General features: G+C 63.4%; 3 protein-coding genes across 12 annotated transcripts; 2 read left to right on the top strand and 1 right to left on the bottom strand.

The window, feature by feature from the left end:
• Positions 1-3: 3 nt before the first annotated feature.
• Positions 4-3253, bottom strand: PSRC1 (proline and serine rich coiled-coil 1). Of its 4 annotated transcripts, none has more exons than XM_032132951.1 (6): positions 3135-3253; positions 1997-2034; positions 1853-1910; positions 1092-1443; positions 484-889; positions 4-398 (listed from the first exon to the last, which is right to left on the bottom strand). In XM_032132951.1, the coding sequence occupies exons 2-6, from the start codon at positions 2010-2012 to the stop codon at positions 283-285; spliced, it is 948 nt and encodes a 315-aa protein (XP_031988842.1). In that variant the 5' UTR covers positions 2013-2034; positions 3135-3253; the 3' UTR covers positions 4-282. The 4 variants fall into 4 exon arrangements, with proteins under 4 accessions (XP_031988842.1, XP_031988843.1, XP_031988844.1 ...); XM_032132952.1 differs by having other exon boundaries at positions 3140-3253; XM_032132953.1 differs by lacking the exon at positions 3135-3253 and having other exon boundaries at positions 484-654; positions 733-889; positions 1997-2969.
• A 100-nt stretch (positions 3254-3353) lies between these two features.
• PPIL1 (peptidylprolyl isomerase like 1) lies at positions 3354-6197 on the top strand. 2 transcript variants are annotated; one of them, XM_032133275.1, is made up of 4 exons: positions 3354-3482; positions 4647-4801; positions 4881-4949; positions 5915-6197. In XM_032133275.1, exons 1-4 carry the CDS (start codon positions 3427-3429, stop codon positions 6133-6135), a joined length of 501 nt encoding a protein of 166 aa, XP_031989166.1. In that variant the 5' UTR covers positions 3354-3426; the 3' UTR covers positions 6136-6197. The 2 variants fall into 2 exon arrangements, with proteins under 2 accessions (XP_031989166.1, XP_031989167.1); XM_032133276.1 differs by lacking the exon at positions 4881-4949 and having other exon boundaries at positions 3374-3482.
• Positions 6198-7580: 1383 nt separating this feature from the next.
• LOC116455411 (copine-5-like) lies at positions 7581-21899 on the top strand. Of its 6 annotated transcripts, none has more exons than XM_032133271.1 (21): positions 7590-7984; positions 9265-9305; positions 9943-9989; positions 11099-11202; positions 11788-11827; positions 11911-11987; positions 12956-13015; positions 13100-13163; positions 13393-13496; positions 13699-13803; positions 14866-14907; positions 15168-15243; positions 15952-16005; positions 16081-16142; positions 16932-16978; positions 17640-17821; positions 18779-18906; positions 19056-19076; positions 19757-19814; positions 20040-20113; positions 21034-21166. In XM_032133271.1, the coding sequence occupies exons 1-21, from the start codon at positions 7902-7904 to the stop codon at positions 21101-21103; spliced, it is 1539 nt and encodes a 512-aa protein (XP_031989162.1). In that variant the 5' UTR covers positions 7590-7901; the 3' UTR covers positions 21104-21166. The 6 variants fall into 6 exon arrangements, with proteins under 6 accessions (XP_031989164.1, XP_031989165.1, XP_031989162.1 ...); XM_032133272.1 differs by lacking the exon at positions 21034-21166 and adding an exon at positions 21173-21315 and having other exon boundaries at positions 7595-7984; XM_032133269.1 differs by lacking the exon at positions 21034-21166 and adding an exon at positions 21173-21899 and having other exon boundaries at positions 7596-7984; positions 18974-19076.
• Positions 21900-22924: the final 1025 nt, after the last annotated feature.

Raw genomic sequence — 22924 nt, 5'->3', positions numbered from 1 at the left:
TTCCAGGTCTGGCCCCCACCCTGAAAACCCAACAGGTGCCTTGGCTGGTCCCTGGGGGCCCCTGGCACCACCTGCCCCCTTCCAAAACCCAGTGGATGCCTGAGCTCATCACTGGGGTGGCCTTGGCTCTGCCCCTGCCCCCAACCCTGGCTGGTCCCCAGGGGGAGCCGGGCTCTCCCCTGCACCCCCCCCCCCCCACCCCCATATTGCGTGAGATCTCCCAGGAGGGGGGGGTCCGGGTGGCCCCAGAGCCTCTGGGTGGGTGTGGGGTGGTTTGGGGTGTCACCTCGGGGTGCTGCTCACCGCCGTCTTGCGGGGAGGCCGCAGGCGGGCGGGGGGGGGTCCTGGTTTGCACCCCGTGGCAGCAGTTGGGGGGGATGCCCGTGCCACCCCCGCGCCTGCAAAAGGGAGAGAAGCCGTAGGGAAACTGAGGCACGGGGAAGGGGCATCCCCTGTGCCCCCCCAACCCCACTTCATCCTTACCTCTGGGGGTGGGGGTCCTCCCACCCACTGCTGGAGTCCGGGAAGACACCTTGGGCAGGGCAGTGGGCGCCGGGGAACAGCCGGAGGGGACAGGGGTGGTGGTGGCTCTGGTGTGGGGCTGGCGGGTGGGCGGGGGGCAGGGGACTGTGCCCCCCCTCGCCCTAGGCTGCCCTGGGGAGAGAGGGGGGGTTGGGGCACGGTCTAGGAGCCCCCTTGGCCATGGTGTCCCCGTCCCCTGGCCATCACTACCTGCTGTACCACCCCGGGGGGGCTCCGACCTGCCCCGGGCACCAGCCCCCTGCCCCTGGGGAGGGCACGGCCGGGGGGGGCCCACACGGCTGGGAGGGAGCCCCCTGGCCCCAGAGGGTCCCTTCGGCGCTGCTGTGGAGTGACGGCTGGGGGGTACCTGGAAATAGAGGGTGGGGACATGGGGGCATCACTCAGTGAGTGCTCCCCATCCACAGGGCTGGGGGGGTCGCGATGCCCCTTGGAGACAGGGGAGGCACGCACTGCCCCCCATCCAGGATGGGTTTGTGGGGGAATCTGGGTGTTCAGCTCGGGTGGGACACGGCCAGACTGGGACCCCTACCCCCGGGGGTCTCACCTACCTTGGGGACACTGGTGGCAGCAGAGGCACCCCGGGGCTTGGCGGGGGGGCAGGGGCTGGGGGCAGGTCCCCGCGACTCCACGGTGGGCAGGAGCGCCCGCACCGGGCTGTCCTTCACCACGAAGGTCTGGCGGCGGGGGCTGCGGGGGGTGCCGGGGGGCGTGGCGCCGGGTCCCGGGGGGTCTCCGGGGGCGGGAGGGGGCAGGTGGCACCCCTCCAGCTGTGCTGCCAGGCGTGTGGCCTCCCGCACCATCTCTTCCAGACGGGCCCCGCGCAGGGGACTCCAGCGCCCGTTGCCGCCCCCGTGCCGGCGCCCCCCGCCCGGGCTCTCCTCATCCTCCTCTTCCTCCTGGCTGCGGATGGGGCGGGCGGAGGGGGAAAGGTGATGTCAGCCCTCTTTCCCCTGCTGTGTCAGCCCCCAACGCCACTGCCAGGAAGTCATCCAGGATCCCATCCCTGAGGTGACACGTCCCTAGGGACCCCCAGAACCGCATCTATGAGGGGGGCATGTCCACTGGAACCCCCAAGACCCTGTTCATGGGGTGACATGTCCCCTAGGACCTCATTTTTGGGGTGTCATGTCCCTCGTGATCCCCAGGACCCCAACTATGAGTTGCCACATCCCCCACAGCCCCATCCATGGAGTAACACGTCCCCTAGAACATTGACAATGAGGTGCCATCTCTCCCTGTCCTCCATGTCCCATCCTATTCCCCGTGTCCCCAACTATACGGTGCCCTGTCCCCACTAACCCCCCCATACCTGTCAGATGGGGACAGCACGCCGAAGTCGAAGCTCTCCTCGGTGACAAATCGAACATCTGGGGGGACACTGAGGGTGAGCCCCGGCCGCCCCCCCACCCCGGGGGGGAAACACGGGGGACACGCAGCGCTGGTGCTGCCGTACCTCGGTCCTCGGCCATCTCCTCGGGGCACCGGGGCCACCTGCGGGAGCTGGGGGGTCACCACCGACCCCATCGGGGTCCCCCACCCCTGATCCTACCCGCCCCCCGTATCCCCAACCCCCCGCGGGGGCCCGGTGCCACCGGGCAGCGCGCGGGTGACGCGGCCGGTGCCAGGCGCCGCCGGGCTCGGTGCCACCGGCACGGGGACAGGGACGGCTCCGCCGGCGCCAGTAGGCGGGGATAACATCGGCGACCCCCGCCCGGGGAACCCACAGCCCAGCACCCCCAGCCTGCGTCCTCAGGGCCACAATGGGGAGTCCCAGCCCTGCACCCTGATCCCTGTGAGTCCCCAGTGCCACAACGGCGGTTCCCAGCCCCTATCGGGGGGGCCCCAGCCCAACACTGAGAGCTCCCAACACTGGGAGGTCGCAGCCCCACACCCGATCCCGGGGGGTCCCCAGCGCCACATTTTGATCCTCAGGGGGTCACAGCCCCACACCCTGGGGCTCCAGCCCCACACCCCGATCCCGGGGGGTCTCCAGCCCCACATTTTGATCCTCAGGGGGTTCCAGCCCCACACTAGGGGGCCCCATTCCCGTACCTAGGAGTCCCAGCCCTTCATCCCAATCCCTTGGGGACCCCAGCCCCACACTGAGGGGTCCCAGTCCTGCATCCCGATCCTGGAGGGTCCCATCCCCATCCCTAGGCCTCCCAGCCCCTACGCGGGGGGTGTCAGCCCCATAACGGGGGGATTCCTTCCCCACACCCGGGGAACCCCCCAGCCACACACCCCCAGCCGGGAGTCCCAGTCCCACACTGGGGGGGTCCCAGCTCCAGACTAAGTGGGTTCCAGCCCCACCGACGAGTCCCAGTCCCACACCCCAACCCCTTGGCGACCCCAGCCCCACACTGAGAAGGTCCCAGCCCTCACGGGCGATCCAGGCCTCACCGCCCCATCCTTGAGGGTCCTCAGCCCCCACCAGGGGGTCCCAGCCCCTCACCCCGACCCCACGTCACGCCACCCCCGCATGGGGCGGTTCATCCCCGCCCTCTGTGCCGCCTCTCCCCCCGATCTCCCCGCAGCCTCCCCCCCTTCCCGGGGGTCCCGCTGTCGCCGCTGCCCCCCGCTCCCCTCCCCACCTCACCGCCCCCGGCTCCCGCTCGTCGCGCGCGCCGAGGAGGCGTGGCCCAGCAGGGGGGGCGTGGCCTCGTTCGAATTCCCCCTCCCCTTGCGGCTCGATCGCGGCGCGCCCGCCCCGGCTTCCGATTGGTCCGCGCCCTCTAAACCGCCACTCTGACTGGCCCGTCCCCTCGCCCTCGGCCTCGCTGATTGGCTCTCCCCTCTCCCGCGCCCCGCCTCCCATTGGTGCCCGCCGGGCTAGGGGCGTGGCCCGGAAGCGCGGGGTCCTTCCGCCGCCGGTGCCGCCGCAGCATGGCCGCCGTGCCGCCCGACTCCTGGCAGCCGCCCACCGTTTCCATGGAGACCACGTAAGGGCGGGGCCTTGTCCCGGTACCGGCACTGTCGCGGGAGGCCCCGCACACCCCTGGTCCCGCCCCCTTCCGCGGCACCGGGAGTACATCGGTGTCCGCCCCCTCCCTCCCCGGTTCCGGGCAGCCCCCGGTGTTCCTGAGTCCGCGGTCCTCCCGGTACGGGGCAGTCCTCAGTGTCCGTGAGCTCCCGGTGCCGGGCAGACCGTGAACTCCACAGATGCTAAGAAGCTTCCAGTGTATCCCGGAACGGGACAGCTCCGTTATCCCCCAGTATCAACCAATCCCGGTGTCCGCCCCGGCACTAGAGAGCCCCTGGTCCCCCTCCGGTGTCCCCCATGGTGTCCGTAACCCCCAGCCCCCCTCAGTACGAGGCAGGTCCCAGTGACCCCGGGGTGTCCCGTTAGCCCCGGTGTCTCCCGGTACCGCACAGAAGCAGCCGGTCCGGGCTGTTTCCCCTGGTACCAAGCGCCATCCGTGTCCTCCGGGGCTCCCATTATCCCCCAGCCCCTGCAGCTCCCATTGCCCACCCCCTCTCACCCCTGTGCTCCCTGTCCCTGACTGACCCTGCCGGGGGGGAGGGGGGGTCACGCTGAGGTGTTTCCTGGTACCCTTCCCGTTCCTGTTCCCATTCCCCGTGTTCCCATTTCCCATTCCCAGCGGGGCCTGCTGGTGCTGGAGCTGTACTGACAGCATAGCCTCCTGACTTGGGTCTGAAACTGGGGCTGGGGGTCGCAGTGGGCCTGTCAGTCAGCTGCAAGAACTGACCCCACAGGTGGAAGGCTTCACAGCAGGGTGACCCCATCTCCTGTTTCCATTCCCAGTTGTGTTCCCCATTCCCAGTGCCATTCCTGTTCCCGGTTTTCCTATTCCCAGGATGGGCCCACCTGTGCTGGAGCTGTACTGGCAGACAAAGCCCCTAGCTTTGGTCTGAAACTGGTTGTGGGAGTCACAGTGTGATGACCCTGTCTCCAATTCTCATTCCCAGTGCTGTTCCCATTCCCAGGATGGGCCTGCCGGTGCTGGAGCTGTACTGGCAACACAGCCCCTGGCTTTGGTCTGAAGCTGGGGATGTGGGTATCAGTTTGAGATGACCCCGTTTCCTTTTCCCATTCCCATTCTGGGTGCCCTTCCTGTTCCTATTCCCTGTGTTCCCATTCCCAGGATGGGCCCACTCGTGCTGGAACTGTACTGGCAACATGCTCCCCGTACCTGCAAGAACTTTGCTGAGCTGAGCCGCCGCGGGTACTACAACGGCACCAAGTTCCATCGCATCATCAAGGACTTCATGGTGCAGGGAGGCGATCCCACGGGTACCGGTGAGCACAGGCCCCTGAAATCTCCCCGGGACTCTCCCCGGTGCCAGCAGATCCTGCTGACCCCCGAATCCCCCTGCAGGCCGTGGTGGTGCCTCCATCTATGGGAAACAGTTCGAGGACGAGCTGCACCCTGACCTGAAGTTCACTGGTGAGCAGGGCCAGCACTGGGAGAACACTGGAGGGGCACCCCGGGGACCCCCAGGACCCCACCTATAGGGGAGCAGGACCCCTGGGAACACACCCATGGGATGGGATGTCCCCTGAGTCCTCATCCATGGGGTGACATGAGTCCCAGGACTCCAGTCATGGGGTGACATGTCCCGAGGAGGCTGGTCATGGGATATGTCCTCCAGGACCCTGGCCATGAGGTGGCATGTCTCCCCTGTCCCCCAAGACCTCATCTCTATGGTGACCAGTCCTCTGTGTCCCCCAGAACCCCATCCATGGAGTGACATGACCCCCAGGAGCTTGGCCATGGGATGCCCTGTCCTCTGTTTCCCCATTCCTGGGGTGACGTGTCCCTGTGTCCTGGATCCTGGCGATGGCCGATGTGGGGCTGGACACCAACAGGAGCCAATTCTTCCTCACTTCCCCTAAGACCTCTCCATTGGGTGACATTTTTCCCATGATGCCAGGGCCTCAGCCATGGGATGACATGTCCATGAGACCCCATCCATGGGGTGGCATGTCCTCCATGTCCCCCAGGACCCCATCCCTGGAGTGGCATGTCCCCCAAGACCCTGACCATAGCGTGGCATGTCCCTCAGGGTGCCAGGACCCTTGGCCCATGTCCCACAGGCACTGGGATCCTGGTGATGGCCAGTGTGGGGCTGGACACCAATGGGAGCAAGTCGTTACTGATGTCCACTGTGACCCCTCGATCGGGTGACAGGTCCCCCAGGAGCCTGGCCATGGAGTAAAATGTCCCAAGGATCGCAGCCGTAGGATGATGTCCTCCAGGATCCCAATCTTGGGGTGACATGTTTCCCATGATTCCGGGATCTTGGCCATGAGATGACATCCCCCACGGGATGACATGTCCCCCATCATGCTGTGGGGTAGCATGTCCCCTATATCCCCACCCATGAGATGACATGTCCCCGTGTCCCCCAGGTGCCGGGATCCTGGCAATGGCCAATGCAGGGCCAGACACCAATGGAAGCCAATTTTTCCTGACCCTGGGCCCAGCACAGTGGCTGGATGGGAAGCACAGCATTTTCGGGAGGGTATGCCAAGGAATGGGGGTGCTGGGGCGCCTAGCCATGGTGGAGACCAACTCCCAGGACCGACCCCTCGACGATGTCAAGGTCATCAAGGCGTATCCCTCGGGGTAGGGGGTGGGGGGTACCCTCTCCAAATTGTACTGCTCGTTTGTAATAAAAAAGGTTGGATGTGGTGGGGCCCCCCCCAGAGTGGTGGTTTTTGGGGGAGGCTGTGGGGAAGGTGTCTTTGGCATGGTGGGGGTCAGGGGGGTTGTGAGCCTCCCCAAAAGGGGTTTGTGGGTGCCCTTGCAGCGGTGGGTGTCTCTCCCTTGGGACATGGAGCGGCAGCCAGACTGGAGTGGCCCCAGTTCCTGGGGGCAGAGTGGGTGCCAGAGACCCAAATTTACCCCTACTGTGTTGTGTCTGTGTGTCCCCAAAGTGTCCTGGGACCCCCGCAGAGTGTTCCCCCACCATGGACCTGTTGGATCAGTGAGCTTTGGGTGGAAAGGGGGGGATGGTGCTGTCCCCCCAGAGTGGGCTCCCCACACAGCACTGGGGACCCCCAAACTGGCAGTGGCGTCCTCCTGCCAGCACACAGTGGGTTCCCCCAGTGGGTTCCCCCCCTGGCGCTGGGTGACCCCCAGCACTGGGTGTCCCCCTCTAGCTCTTGATGTCACCTAGTGCAGGACTTGGGACAGTACTGGGAGCTGCTGGGTGTTACTGGGAATGGTGCGGGGGTGATACTGGGAGCTACTGGGGGAATAGCAGGGGACTGGGGGACTCTGCATCTGCAGTTGATGGGGCTGTGGGGATACTGGGGGGGTTCTGACTAAGGGGAACTAGGGCAACTGGGGGCTCATCCTGGGGAGTGGGTGGTACCGAGAGTGTCACTACAGCACAGGGGGGCGCCCTGGGAGTACCAGAGGAGTGCTGGGGTACCAGGGAGCGGGCACCGGGGGTTCAGTCTGGGGGTGATCCCGGGGCAGTACCAATGGTCCCTGGTGTACCGGGGTCTGGAGGCAGCCTCGGGGGCAATCCCAGGGCAGTAGCGGTGGTCTAGGGGCGAGCCCGAGGCTGATCCTTGGTACCGGCATCCGGGGGGTACTGGGGATGGGGAGGCGGCACCGGGCGCCTGAGGGTGATGCCGGGGATCTGAGGGCTATCCCGGGGACAGTACCGGGGGTCCGGGGCGGTACCGGGAATGAGGAGGCGGCCCCGCGGGCGATGCGGGGGAGATGCCGGTGGTCAGGGGAGGTACCAGGGATGTGGGGTTGATCCCGGGGCGATACCGGGAATCTGGGAGGGATCCTGGCGACAGTACCGGGCTTCCAGGGGGAAACTGGGCTATGGAAGCGGCTCTGGGGATGGTGCGGGGGGCCATCCCGGGGATCTAGGGGCGATTCCGAGGCGGAACCGGGGCGGTCCCGGGGATTTGGAAGTAGGCCCGGAGGCGGTGCGAGGGTAGATCCCCGGAATCTGGGGGTGATCCCGAAAATTTCGGGGCGGTCCCGGGGGCAGCATCAGGGGTTCGTGGCGGTACCGGGGAAGGGGAGGCGGCCCCGAGGGCGATCCCGGAGGCGGTGCCGGGGATCTGGAGGCGATCCCAGGGGCGGTCCCGAGCCGGTCTCGGTCTCCCCGCTAGCGGTCCCAAAGAAGACCGGGGCAGTCCCTCGGTGCGGGGCCGGGGCCGGGACCGGGAGCGGGCGGTGACCGGGTCCCGGGCGGTGACAAAGGCGGTCCCGGTCTCCCGGCGGGCGGTCCCGAATAAGACCCCGGGCAGTCCCTCGGTCCGGGGCCGGTGCCGGGAGCCCCGGGCGGTGCCAAGGGCGGTCCCGGGGCGGAGCCGATCGCGATCGCGGCGCCGGTGCCGGTGTCGGGGCAGCGGCGGAGCCCGGGGTATGGCGGGCCTGGGTGTCCCGGAATCGGGCGCCGGCCCCGGCCCCGTCCCGGCCACCCGCGTGGAGCTCACGGTGTCCTGCAGGTAGCGGAGCCGTGGCGGGAGCCGGCATCGGGCGGCGGGGGCGCGGGGAGGCGCTGGGAGGCACTGGGGAGCAGCGGCAGCTGGCGTTGGAAGATGCTGGGAGGCACGGGGTTGCACTGTGGTGTACGGGTAGCTGGCGTTGGAGGGTGCTGAGATGCAGAGAGGCGCTGGGAAGCACTGGGGAGCGGCGGCAGCCGGCGTTGGAGGGTACTGGGATGCATTGGGAGGCACTGAGATCCCTTGGGATGCACTGGGAGGCATTGGAGAGTTGGGAGCAGCTGGCGCTGTAGGGCACTGGGTTGCACTGGAACGCAATGAGATGCAGTGGGAGGCATTGGGAGGCACTGGAGTGCCGCAGCTGCTGGCGTCGAAGGGTGCTGGGGTGCACTGTGGTGCACTGTGATGCACTGAGATCCCCTGGGATGCACTGGGAGGCACTGGAATGCACCGGAGAGTGGGAGCAGGTGGTGGTGTGAATTGCTGGGGTGTACTGGAATGCTCTGAGATGCCCTGGAAGGCAGCGGGAGACACGAGGGAACGGGGAGCAGTCGGCGTTTTAGAGTACTGGGAGGCACGGGGAGGCACTGGAGAGCAAGGCCGCTGGCGTTGGAGGCACTGAAATGCTCTAGGAGGCACTGGGATTCACCGGGAAACGCTGGAATGTGCTGGGAGGCATTGTGGAGCATGGGGAGCACAGGTGTCGGGTATGGGGACAGAGGGGCACTGGGTGACCCAAAGGTGTTGTGGGTGCGGGGCCCTGAGGGGAGTGGGGGTCACGGGGGGGGCATTTGGGGGTCTCTGGGGCCGGGGTTGCAGGGGGGTCAGGTTGGACCCTGTGTCCCCTGCACCCGCTGTTACTCCTTGCCCACCCTGAAACCCCTGAATACCCGGCCCCCACTGCACCCCCTGTAGCCCCTGCCCACCCTGCACCCCCTGTACCCTCTCTCTGCAACCTGGGGTCCCGCTTTGGTGTCCTGACACGTGGCACTCTAACATGTGTCATGCTGTGCACCCTGTGCAGATGTGTCCGTGCACCCCAACATGTGTTGTGGGGCACATCTGGCAGTGCACCCCAACACCCAGCCATGCTCACCAACGCCCTGCTGTGCACCCCGATACACGGGCCCCCAGCGCATGGCCCCCCAAAATGTGTCAGTCATGCTTTGCACCCCAGTCCGTGTCCTGGGGCACACCTGGCCGCATAAGGGCTACACACAGTCACAGGCACAGCCAGGTGCTCACACTCACACTCACACTCACACTTCCCGCTGCCCCCCCAGGCAGCTCCTGGACAGGGACACCTTCTCCAAGTCGGACCCACGTGAGTGGGGCAGGGGGGATGGGGTGTGTTTTAGAGTCTCTGGGGGTGTTTTGGGGGGACTCTGGGGGGCTTGGGGTTACTGGGGGTTTTGGGGTCTCTGGAGGGTGTTGTGGGCTTGGGGGATGTTTGGGTCTCTGGGGGGTTTGGGGGTCTCTGGGGGGCTGGGGGGTCTCTGAAGTATTTTGTGGGGTATCTGGGGGTTTTGGGGGGGGTCTCTGGCAGCATCAGTGTCTCTGGGGAGTGTTGTCTGGGGGTTTTGGGGCTCTCTGAGGTGTTTTGGGAGGTCTCTGGGAGTGGTGTGGTTCTATGAGGTTTTGGGGGTCTCAAGGATGTTTTGGAGGGTTCTGGTCGTGTTGGAGCTCTGGGGAGTGTGGGGGTCTCTGGGGGTTTTTGGGTGGTCTTTGGGGGTTTTGGAGGTCTGGGGGATTTGGGGAGCATCTGAGCTGTATGGGGGGTGTCTGGGGGGATCTTAGGGGCTCTCTGGGGGGTTTGGGGAGTCTCTGAGGTGTTTTGGGGGGTCTCTGGGGAGTTTGGGGAGTCTCTGGGGATGCTGGTGTCTCTAAGGGTTTTGGGGGTCTCTGGAGTGTTTTGGGGGGGTCTCTGGGGGTGCCCTTCCCCCTGACCCCTCCCCCCGCAGTCTGTGTGCTGTACACGCAGCGCCCTGGCAGCCACCAATGGCGGGAGGTGAGTGACCCGATTGGTGGGGGGCAGCCAATCAGCATGTTGGGCTGTGCTCAGCTGGCCAATCGGCATGTTGGGGTGCTCTCAGCCGGCCAATCAGGATGTTGGGGTGCTGGCTGGCCAACCAATCATCAGCATGTTGGGGCAGTGGCCAATCAGCATGTGTGCTTGCCAACTCGATGGCCAATCAGCAGTCAGGGGCCATGGCCGCCCCCCAGCCAAGCAGCATGAAGGATTCTGGGCTATCGGCGCGTTGGGGTGCTGGCCAAGTGGCCAGTCAGGGTGTTGGGGTGGCGGGCACTTGGCCAGTCACCAGTGAGCAATCAGCGTCTGGGGGTGCAGCACCTGGACCATGAGCACGCAGCCAGTGCCCCGGGGCACAGCAATCAGCCAGCCGGCGCCCTGGGGATCTGGGGAGCATGTCGAGGTGCTAGGCAGCCAGCCAATCAGCTGTCGGCACGCAGCCAGGCCCCGTCCCCCTGTAATTAACAGGATGTTAATTGCGGGGTGACGAACAGGGGGTGGGACCGGGGGACGGGCGGCCCCGCGGCACAAAGCGGCACCTGGGCCCACCCCGCCCCTGTCCGCCCCGTGTGCCCCGGCCCGAACCCGCTGTCCGCCCTTGCTCCGCCTCATCCGCCCACACATGTCCCCATGTCCCCAATCCCATGTCCACATGTTCTCGTGTCGCTGTGTCCCCGTGTCGCTGTGTCCTCATATCTGTGAGTCCCCATGTCCACATTCCCATGTCCCACTGCCCCCGTGTCCCCACCCTCATTCCCATGCCCCTGTTTTTCCTCTCCTGTGTTCACACGCCCCTGTGTTCCCATGTCCTCATGTCCCCATCCCTATGCCCCCATGTCTCTGCATCTTCATGTCTCCATGCCCCTGTGCCCATATCACCACATTCCCATGTGCCCATGTCCCCGTGTCTGTGTCCCCATATCCCTGTATCCCCATCCCCCATGGCCATGTCCTGTGTTCCCATGTTCCCATCTCCATGTCCCTGTGTCCACATCACCACATCCCCATGTCCCTGTGTCTCCATGTCCCTGTCCCCACCCCGTGTTGTCCTGTCACCCCGTTATCCCTGCTGTCCCTGCATCCCCCAGTTTGGCCGGACCGAGGTCATCGACAACTCCCTGAATCCTGACTTCCTGCGCAAGTTTGTCCTTGATTATTGCTTTGAGGAGCGGCAGAACCTGCGCTTTGACCTGTGAGTGACCCCTGCGGCCCCAGGGTCACCCCCATGTCCCCCAGGGTCACCCCCTCACCACCTCAGCACAGGCTCCCAGAGTGTCCTTGTCCCCATCCCTGTTCTGTCCCCACTCCTGGACCATCACCACCCTTGTTCATAACCCTGTCCCCATCCTTGTCCCATCCCATCGTCATCCCTATCCTATCCAGTCCGCATTCTGTCCCTGACCCATCCTGTCCCTATTCACATCCCATCCCTGTCCATTCCATTGTGTCCCTATTCTACCCCATCCTGTCCCTGTACCCATCCTTGTCCCATCCTACCCCTATTCTTTTACCCATCCCATCCCATCCCATCCCATCCCATCCCATCCCATCCCATCCCATCCCATCCTGTCCCTACACCTAATCCATCCCTATTTGTGTCCCATCCCTGTCTCATCCCATCCCTGCCCCTCCCTGTCCGCCTCCCATCCCATCCCATCCCATCCCATCCCATCCCATCCCATCCCATCCCATCCCATCCCTGTCTCCATCCCCATCCCTGTCCCATCCAAGGCCCCCCATGTCCCATTCCATGCCAACATGTCTCCTCTGTCCCCAGGTATGATGTGGACTCCAAGAGCCCTGACCTCTCCAAGCATGTACGTGCAGGATCAGCTCTGCTCCCCTGGCCTCCCTGGGATGGGCATCCCCCTGGTAACACCCAGTGTTCCTGATCCTGCAGGATTTCCTGGGCCAGGCATTCTGCACCCTGGGGGAGATTGTGGGCTCAGCCGGCAGCCGCCTGGAGAAGCCCCTGACGTGAGCCCCCCCTTTGCCCCAGTGTCCCTGTGACCCCAGTGTCCCTATGCCCCCATGTCCCACCCCAGTGAAGCCCCTGATGTGAGCCCCTCTTGTGCCCCCAGTGTGCCCAGTGCCCCCAGTGTGCCCATCTTCCTCCTAGAGAAGCCCCTGACATGAACCCCCTCATCCCCAGTGTCCCCATGTCCCACCCCCAGAGAAACCCCTAGTGTGAGCCTCCACTGTGGTCCAGTGTCCCCAAGGTTCCCAGGGTCCCCATGTCCCCCCACTGGAGAAACCCCTGATGGTCGCCCCCCTCAGCCCCAGTGTCCCAGAGTGCCCATGTCTCTGCCCCAGGGAAGCCCCCAATGTGAGCCACCTCCCCCACTGATCCCAGTGTCCCCATGTCCCCCCCCGGAGAAGCCCCTGACATGAGCCCTCCCTGGTGCCAGTGTCCCCAGTGGTCCCCAAGTCCCTGACATGAGCCCTGCCTGGCTCCCATGTCCCCATGTCCCCCAAGGTCCCTTTTGGTGTGCCCAGGATGGACCCAGACCCCAGAGCTGACAGTGGCATTTTGGGGGGCTGGCTGTTTGTTTGGGGGGGGTGTGTGGCTTTTGGCAGGAAAGACATTTTTGGGGTCTGGCTTTTTGGTGGGGATTGATGGGTCTGGCTTTTTCTTGGGGTGGTAGATTTTGGAGGGAATGTGGTTTGGAGGGGTCTGGCTTTTAGAGGGGTCTGACGATTTTGGGTGTTGGCTTTTTTGGGGGCAGTTTGTTTTGTGGGAACTGACTTTTTGGGGGGCTGAATGTCTTTTGGGGACAGGCTTTTTTGAGGGGAGGAACAGCTTCTTTTTAGGATGCTGGAATTTGGCAGGGGGCGGGGCTGGTTTGGTTTGTTTTTTTTTTTTTTGGACACTTCTTTTTTTTGGGAGGGGGGCTTTTTCTTGGGTGGGGATCCTCCCCATGACCCTTCAGCATGCGTCCCTGCAGGATGGGGACAGCCAGCATGCACCCCCGGGGCAGGAGACCCGCCCCGGCCGCCTCCAATGGGTAAGTTTTGGGGTGCCCAGTGCGGGGGGGACACCCCCAGGACACCATGTGTGCCCCTGCCACGCTCACATCCCATCCCGGCAGTGGCATTCCGGGGAAGAAGTGCGGCACCATCATCCTCCTCGCTGAAGAGCTGGGAAACTGCCGGGTGAGCCGCGGCAGGGCAGGGGAGGGAGCGTAGCTTGGGGACCCCTCAGTATCGGGGGTGGCTGAGACACACCAGCCCACGCCCCAAGATGAGGGTGATGGCTGACCATCCCCACCCTGTGTCCCTCCTGTCCTGGATCCCTCCTTCCCTCATGGAGCAGCCGCCCCCGCGGGATCCCACCCCTCAGGGGGGTGCAGGGTGGATGACGCCTCCCGATTCCACCCCCCAGGACGTGGCCACACTCCAGTTCTGTGCCAACAAGCTGGATAAGAAGGATTTCTTCGGAAAATCTGACCCCTTCATGGTCTTCTACCGCAGCAATGAAGATGGGACGTGAGCGACCCCCTTTCAAAAACACAGTGACCCTGCCACACCCCATGGGAGGGCTCAGCCCCAGCACAGGACACCCCGATGTCCCCATGGGCTGGCATTGGAGGGGGTGTCCAAAAATCCTCACTGCGCTGCGGGGGTGACAGATTGGAGGGTGTTGGGATGGGAGAGTGACCCCCTTGTCCCCCTCTTGTTCTCCCCCCAGTTTCACCATCTGCCACAAGACGGAGGTGGTGCGGAACACGCTGAACCCCGTCTGGGCAGCCTTTGCCATTCCCGTGCGTGCCCTCTGCAATGGGGACCATGACCGGTGAGCGCCAGGGGACTGGGACCCCCCGCATCCCCACTTTGGCCTCAAAGACCTCCTTCCCCTTCTTCCCCCCATCTCTAGGGTCCACTAGGACCCCTGAACCCCCTTCCCCCATCTCTGTCATACCCAGGGACCCCCTGCACTCCCATCTCTGTGGTCCTCTGAGACCCCCTGAGCCCCCTTCCCCCCCATCCATGGTGCCCCAGGACCCCCTGCAGCCCAGTCCCATCTCTATGGGCCCCCAGAACCCCTTTTTTCTTCTTCCCCCATCTCTCAGGTCCTCTGGGAACCCCTGCACCTCATGTCCCCATCTCTGTGGTCCCCAAAGACCCCCTTCACCCCTTATTCCATCTCCATGGTGCTCCAGGATGCCCTGAAACCCCTTCCCCCCCTCTCTGTGGTACCTCTGGATGCCCAGAACCCCCCTCACTCCATGTCTGTGGTACCCCAGGACCCCTGTCCTTTCTTTCTGTTGTCCCTCAGAATCCCTTCCCCTGTGTCTCTGGTACCCCAGGACTCCCTTTATTCCCTTCCCCCCATCTCTGTGGTCCCAAAGACCCCTGCACACCTCCTTCTCCATCTCTGTTGTACCTCAGGACCCCCTGCAGCTCCTCCACCCTCTGTGTGGCCCCCTGAGAACCCCTTCCCCCACCTCTGTGGCCACCCGAGACCCCCAGAACCCCTTCCCCCGGCTCTGTGGTACCAGCAGCACCCACCCTCCCGGTGTTACCCGCTTCTGCCTCAGTTTACCCATCTGGGCAATGGGCATCACTGCTGCCACCGAGCCATCCCCCCCCCCCCACCCCAAACCAGTGTCACGAGCTGTTGTCCTCACAAACAGCTCCTCACGCCGCTTTGGCCCCGTGTTGGACGTTGCTGTGGCAACGATGGATAAAAATATCCCAACGAGGAGGAGGAGGAAGCAGGAAAAAGCCCACAGAGGCGTCAAAACAAATCCCACAGGGAGTGGGGGGTTGTGTGTGACTGGTCCCCGGGGGAGAGGGGGGGGGATGGGATTTGGGGGTGTCGGGGGGTGTTGGTGACCCTCCCCCCGCCTTGCAGAGCCATCAAGGTGGAGGTGTACGACTGGGACCGTGATGGCAGGTGAGCTGTGTGTGCTCCTGGGGACCCCCCACACCCTGGACCTGCACCCCCCGGGTGATGGGGACCCCCCGAATGGTGGGGAGCCCCCCATCCCTGCATCCACGGGGAGATGGATCCCCCCCGGGTGATGGGATTCCCCCCCGGCTATTTGGGACTCCCTGGCTGATGGGAAACTTCCTGGGCAATGGGAAATCCCCCATTCCACCCCCCCCCCGAGTGATGGGGATCCCCCGGCTGATGGAGAATCACCGGCCTCACAGCCACGACTTCATCGGGGAGTTCACCACCAGCTACCGGGAGCTGGCACGGGGCCAGAGCCACTTCAACGTGTACGAGGTGAGGGGGGATGGGCACATGGCTGGGGGGTGCTGCACCCCCCGTGGGGGTCACGGTCCCCAGGGTTCCTGTGCTGCATGCCTGTGTGTTGGGGTCCTAACACTGCACCCCTTGGTGGGTACGGTCCCCAGGGTCCCTCTCTCTGCTGCACCTCTGGGCGTCAGGGTCCTTGTGTGGGTGCTACATACCCCAGGGTCCCCATGATGCAATCCTAGGGTGTTGTGGTCCCCAGGGTCCCTCCCAACGCTACACCCTGGCGTGTCATACACCCAAAGGTCCCCCTCCTCCACTCTGAGGTGTCATGGTACCCAGGCTGCTCATGCTGCAGCCATGGAGATTTACAGTCCCCAGGATCCCTGTGCTGCACCCCGGGGTGTTGGGGTCCCCACACTGCACCCTTGGGGTGTTATGGTCCCCAGGGTGCAGCACCCACAGCTGCTCCCTTGAGGGTCCCGGGTCCGCAGCCCCCACCATGGATCTGCAGCTGCACTACAATCCCCAGGGTCCCCACATGCAGCCCTGGGTGTCTCAGCCCACCATGTGCTCCTCAAGGTCCCTCTCTGCACCTCAGCACAGTGCTCCCACCGCTGCCCCCAGGGCATTCTGTGCCCCCCTGTCCCCCAGGATGTGACAATCCCCCATGCTGCTCCCTGGGGCCTCCCATCCCTGTGAGGAGCAGCCCCCTTCCCTTCCCTCCCATCCCCGCAGGTGGTGAATCCCCGGAAGAAGATGAAGAAGAAGAAGTACCTGAACTCGGGCACAGTGAGGATGGGATGTGCGGAGGGGGGGGACGCAGGGGGTGTGGCACTTTCCCCCCTGAACCCCATGTCCCCACAGGTGACCCTGCTGTCCTTCGCTGTGGAGGCCGAGCATACCTTCCTGGACTACATCAGGGGCGGGTGAGCAGGGGGCCCCCAGCACCCCCAGCTGCACCTTTGAGGATCCCCAACACCCCCAGCTCCTTCCTTGGGGGTACCCAGCACCCTGAGCTGCTCCCTCAAGGGCAGGGAATCCCCAGCATCCCTAGCTGATCCTGTGGGAGTCCCCAGCATCCCCAGCCCCTCCCTCACTGGCAGGGAGGTCCCCAGGACCCACTGTTGCTCCCTTGAGGATGGGGGGGGGGGGAGAGGGGGGGGAGGTTCCTTCTATCCCCAACTCCTCCCTGTGGGGTCCCCAACACCCCCAGTTGCTCCACGTGGGGTCCCCAGCACACCTAGCTCCTCCATTGGGGGTCTCAGCACCCCCATCCAGATGCCTCCTTGAGGGCAGGGGGTCCCCATCACCCACAGCTGCTTATTGGTAGTCCCCAGAACCTGCAGTTGCTCCTTTTGGAAGTCTCCAGCACTCCCAACAGCTCCCTTTGGGGTCCCCAACACCCACAGCTACTCCTTTGTGGAAAGAGGGTCCCCACCATCCCCATCTTCTCTATTTGGGGTCCTCAGCACCCCCACCCAGATGCTCCCTCGTGGGCAGGGGCTCCCCAGCACCCCAAATTGGTCCTTTGGGGGTCCCCAGCACCCCCAGCCACTCCCTTGATTGCAGCATGGTGACACCTCAGTGCAGGGACGCTTGGGGGTGCTCTGAGTTGGGGGATGGGTGCACCAAGTCCAGCCTGTGGCCCCAGGGGTGTCCCCACCCCAAACCCATGGGTCACCCCGTGTCACCCCAAGGCCATTTTGCCCCCCCAGGACCCAACTCAACTTCACAGTGGCCATCGACTTCACGGCATCCAATGGTGAGTGGGGGCTGTGTCCCCCCAGGGGATTTATTTGGGGCAGTTGTAACCAGTTTGGCATCATGGTGGTGTTATCCTTGTCACCAGTTTGGGGCCATGGTGGTGTTGTCCTTGTAACTGTGTTGGGGACATGGTCATGTCTCCCTTGTCACTGGGTTGGGGTCATGATGGCATTGTCCTTGTCATGGGTTTGGGGCCATGGCAGTGTTATTTTTGTCACTGTGTTGGTACTATGGTGGTGTCATACTTGTCACCAGCTGTCACTGGGTTGGGGATTTGGTGGCACCATCATTGTCATTGAATTTGGGACAGAGTGGTGCCATTCTTGTCACTGGGTGGGGATCATAGCAGTGTCATCTTTGTCACTTTGTTGGGGACAGAGTGTCATCCTTGTCTCTGTGTTGGTTTCATGGTGGTGTCATCCTTGTCACCAGCTGTCACCAGGGTGGGGATGTGGTAGCATTTGGGGACATGGTGGGATTATCCTTGTCCTTGTCACTGTGTTGGAGAGATGGTGTCATCCTTGTCACTGGGTTGGGGCCATAGTAGTGCCATGGTTGTGGGGATGCTGGGGATGTTTTGGGGGTGCTGGGGGGATTTTGAGGGTTCTGGGGGGGGGCTATGGGGGTGCTGGGGGGTGCTGAGCCCCATGCCCATGCAGGGAACCCCTCGCAGCCCACGTCCCTGCACTACCTGAGCCCCTTCCAGCTGAATGCCTACAGCCTGGCACTGCGGGCTGTGGGGGACATCATCCAGGACTACGACAGTGACAAGATGTTCCCAGCCCTTGGCTTTGGTGCCAAGGTCCCCCCGGATGGGCACGTGTCCCACGAGTTCCCACTGGTGAGGGGCCAAGGAGGGACAGGACTGCGGATGAAGGGTGGTGTCCTTGTCACCCAGTTGGGGACATGGTGGGCTAATCTTGTCACATTGTTTGGGACATGGAGGTATCATCCTCTTCCTTGGGTTGGGGCCATGGTGGTGTCGTCCTCATCACTAGTTTGGGGCCATGGCGGTGTTGTCCTTGTCACCAGATTAGGAAGGGGCATAGTGGTTGTCCTTGTCAGCAGTTTGGGGTCACAGTGGTCTCATCCTTGATCACCAAGTTGGGTAAATGGTGTGTTTGGGTTGGATTTGGATTGGGGATATGGTGGTGTCATCCTTGTCCTTGGGTTGGGAACATAGTGGCATCATCAGTTTGTCACTGTTTTGGGGTCATGGCAATGCCATCCTTGTCACATTATTTGGGACATGGTGGTATCATTCTTGTCACAGGGTTGGGGACACGGTGGTATTATCCTTGTCACCATATTGGGGATATGGTGGTGTCATCCTTGTCACTGGGTTGGGGCTGTGGCAGTGTCATCCTTGTCACCAGATTAGGGACATGGTATTGTCTTTGTCACCGGGCTGGGGACGTGGTAGCATCATCCTCGTCACCAGGTTGAGAATGTGGTGGTGTGGTCTTTGTCACTGTGCTGGGCATGTGATGGTGTTGTCCTTGTCACCAGTTCTCACTGTATTGGGGACATGGTGGCATTATTCTTGTCCCTGGGTTGGGGATGTGGTGGCATTTTCCTTGTCACTGGGTTGGGGCCATGGCAGTGTCATCCTTGACCCTGAGATGGGAACATGGTGGTGGTCTCCCTTGCCACCACATTGTGGACATGGTGGGATCATCCTTGTTAGCATTTGGGGGCTATGGCAGTGCCATCCTTGTCTGTGCGTGGGGTCTGTGGTGTCACCCTGTCCATGGCTGGGGGCTGTGGTGTCACCGTGGTCCTGGTGACCCTGCGGCAGAATGGGGATGCATCAAACCCAGCGTGCCGCGGCATTGCGGGGGTGCTGGAGGCATATCAGCGCAGTCTGCGCCGCGTCCAGCTCTACGGCCCCACCAACTTCGCCCCTGTCGTCAACCACGTTGCCCGGTAAGAGGGGCCCCGTGCCCTGGGGTGGGGTCCCTGTGCCCTCTGGCATCACACAGGGTCCCCCCAGCTCGGCGGCCACGGTGCTGGACGGGTCCCAGTATTTTGTCCTCCTCATCATCACTGATGGTGTCATCTCTGACATGGCCCAGACCAAGGAGGCTATCGTCAATGTGAGACCCCTGTGGTGGTGCTGGGGCAGGTGGTGGCACCCCTGGTGCTGGTGGGGGGAGCTGTAAGCCTTGGGTGACGGGGGCAGTGGGGAGGGATTGGGACCCTTGGTGGGGTAGGAAAGGTTGGGGACCCCTGGGTGCTGGGGGGTTGAGGAGGGGCTGGAACCCTTAGCGGGTGGGAAGGGGCTTGGACCCCTGGGTTCTGAGGGGTTGGGGGTGGCTGGGACCCTTTGGGTGATGGGGTGGGTGAGGAGGAGCTGGGACCCTGAAGCTGGGTGGGGGGGGTGGGTTGGGACCCTTGCTTGCTGGAGGGATGGAGAAGGGGCTGGGAGCCCTGGGTGCTGGGGGAGGGTGTGGACCCCTGGGTGTTGGAGGCAGTGAGGAGGGACTGGGAGGTGGGAAAGGACTCCTGGGGTCAAGAAGGGGCTGGGACCACAGCGTTTGGCGTGTAGGGGTGTCTAGGACCCCTGGGTGCTGCAAGGAAGCTGGGGAGTTCCTGGGACCCCCCCACTGCTGGTGGGGAGGGGTCTGAGACCCTTGAGTGATGGGGGGTGCTGAGGGACTGGAATCCTTGGGGGAGGGGGTGTTGGCACCCCTGGGTGCTGTGGTGGGGGAGCGGCTCATTTGGTGGTAGCATCATTAAATTTTGTGAGACTCCCTTCACCCCCCGGCTCCCTCAGGCTGCCAAATTGCCCATGTCCATCATCATTGTGGGGGTCGGCCAGGCCGAGTTCGATGGTAAGATTTGGGGGCTGGGGGAACTAGGGGAAGGCTGGGGGGATGGGGGGGTCCCTTGGCCACTGGAGCTATGAGTTGAATGTGTCAGCATATGAATGGGCTCAGCACACCCCAGCGAGGGGACTTGGGGGTTCTGGGTGTGGGGTTGGGAGGGACATAATAAGATCCCACCCTGAAGTGGGGAGCACTGCCGTGCTGCTGACCTCCCCCCTGCATCTCCCCCAGCCATGGTGGAGCTGGATGGGGATGACATCCGCATCTCTTCCCGTGGCAAAGTGGCTGAGCGTGACATCGTCCAGGTACCGACCGACCTCGCCAATGAGAGATTTGGGGACCTAGCAGGGTGGTGGTGGGGGGTGCCCTGGGGACCTCAAATCAGCCCCGTTACTCCTGGGGTGCACTGGGTGGGACTGGTGTGGAGGGATGACAAGGTGGACTGGGATTTGGGCAGCACTGGGATTTGGGGGGCACTGGGACATGAGGGGGATGCTCTGGGACAATGGGATGCAATGGGTTTGGGATGCACTTGGATGGGGGAATGCACTGGGATTTGGGGGTGCACAGGGACATGATGGGGGGGCTTCACTGGAAAAAGAGGGTGCACTGAGATTTGGGATGTACCTTGGAATGGGGGTGCAGTGAGACATGGTGGTGTATTAGGATATGGGGGGGCACTTCAGCATGAAGGGGGTTGGTACTGGGAAATGGGGGGGCCGCTGGGATGTGGGGGCCACTGGGACATGGAGGGGCAAGTACTGGGATATGGGGTTGCACTGGGACATGAAGAGGGGGTGTACTAAGACTTGGGGGGGGGGCTGTGCTGCGAAAAAAGGGTGCAATGAGACTTAGCATGTTCCTGGATGTGGGGAGGAGCCTGGGACCTTAGGAGGCACTGGGACATGGGGGAACATTGGGATATGGTGGGGGGGCCACTGGGATATGGGATGTACCTGGATGGGGGGGCACTGGGACATGAAGGAGGAGTGTATTGGGGAAGGGGGGATGCACTGGGGAATGAGGGGGGCACTGGGATGCGGGGGGCACTGGGACATGAGGAGGGTGTGCTGGCAAATGAAGGGGGCACTGGGGTATTGGGATGGACCTGGATGTGGGGGGCAGTGGGACATGGGGGTGTACTGGGAAATGGGGGGGGGGCACTGGGATGTGGGGGCTATGGGAAAGGGGAGGCACAGGGATATGGAGGGGCATTGGGGCTTAGGATGCACCTGGATGTGAGAGGCACTGGGACATCAGGAATGGGGAGGGGACACTGGAGCTGCCGTGTGTGAGACACAAGGTTCCGGGGGCTTCCCGGCCCTGGACCCCCTCAACTGCTCTGCCCCCTTGTGCTCCCCCAGTTTGTTCCATTTCGTGACTACATGTCGGGGGGCCCCGGCGCGGGGCTGAGCATGGCAGGGTTGGCACGGGAGGTCCTAGCCGAGATTCCTGACCAACTCCTCTCTTACATGAAGGCACGGGGCATCAAACCCCCCCCCGTCCCTCCCATACCCCCTGAAACCCCCCCACCCTGACTGCCCACCCCCGACACACCATGTCCCCTCACCCTACCCCAGGACCCTCTATCCAGGGATCAAAGGCAGCCATACTCTGCCAGGGACTTGGGACCGTAGGTCCCTCTCCTCCCCTCCACAACCTCGGGGTCCCCCCCAATCTGGGCTCCCCTCCCCAATCCGGGTTCCCACCACCACCCCCATAAAACAGCTTTTGGGTTTCCCAGGGGGATTGGGATGGTGTTGCCTGAGCGTCCTTGGCCATGGGACCCCCCCCAATATCCACCCAGGACTGTCCTGCCCACCCCCCAAAAAGGGGCAGGGGGTCTTCACCCTCCTGACCAGAAAGCCGGGGTGCGCAGGAGCCTCCCCCAAATGTGGAGTGCCCCCCCCAGGGTGATGCATGACCCCTTCTCACCCCACCAGCTCCCCCAAATCCATAGACCCCCCTCCATTTTCTGGGCTGATCCCAGTGGGGTCCCCGGTGTTTTTTGTGTTCCCCCTTGCCGTGTCGCGTGTCCATGTGGGTTTGTATTGAGTTGCCTTAAATCGCAATAAATGATTGTGGCTTTAATTACAGCCCCCTCCCCCGGGACTCCCCAGCATCTCCCCTAAAAGGGCCCCCCCCCGTGTGTGACCCTCCGACTTCCCCAGCTCTGACCCCTCCCCATCTGTGTCTGCCCCACCACGCTGTGACCCCCCACCCGCTGTGTCACCCCCACAACCTGTGCTCCCCCCGGCTGTGTGTGACACCCCAGCTCTGACCCCTCCCCAGCTGTGTGACCCCACACACACTGTGTGAAGCCCCCCCAAAGGTATGACCTCCCTGGCTGTGTGTGACCCTCCCCCCAGCTGTGACACCCCCCAACTGTGTGATGGCCCCCATGTCTGATATCCCCTGGCTGTGTGTGATGCCCCCACACGGTGTGACCCCCCGGGCTTTAGCATCCCCCCCCAGCTCTGATCCCCCACCAGCTGTATGACCCCCCTCCCCCAACTGTGTGACACCCCCCCCCCCCACTGTGTGACCCCCAAAATTGCAAATACACAGAAACCACCTGGGGTGCGGGAGGGTTGGGTTATTTACAGGACTCTGCCCCCCTGCACCCCAAAACTGCTTGAACGGGGCCCTGAGAGGCCGGGGGGCTCACAGAGACACCACACCCCAACTGAGGGGGGCATAAAGCCCCTGAAACCCAAGTTGGGGGGGTTACAGGGACCCCACATCCCACTGGGGGATTCACAAAGTATCCACACCCCAGTTAGGGGGGTCACAAAGCCCTCACACTCCACTTTCAAGGGGTAACAAAGCACCCCCCAACTGTGTCTGGGGGGGTCTCACAAAGCCCCCAACTGTGGATATACTCACAGCACTCTTAGCCAGCCAGGCTCATAGTTCAGTGCCTTAGAAAGCCCAGAGCTGCCTAGATAGACTGCACGGGCGATCTGGCACTTCCGTAGCTCCAAAAGGGGCAAGTGGTAGCTGCAGAGCTAATACCAAGAGCAGAAACAAAGAGGTAGAAATGTAGCCCTCGCTCTGTGCTTTAATCCTGCCCGGAGATTGCGCTCGGTCCGAGACAGAGACACACGAGCTGGCAG

The sequence above is a fragment of the Corvus moneduloides genome, chromosome 24 (assembly GCF_009650955.1).
Source record: "Corvus moneduloides isolate bCorMon1 chromosome 24, bCorMon1.pri, whole genome shotgun sequence".
In the NCBI taxonomy this organism is placed as follows: Eukaryota; Metazoa; Chordata; class Aves; order Passeriformes; family Corvidae; genus Corvus; species Corvus moneduloides.
This window is presented reverse-complemented; position numbering and strand designations above follow the sequence as displayed.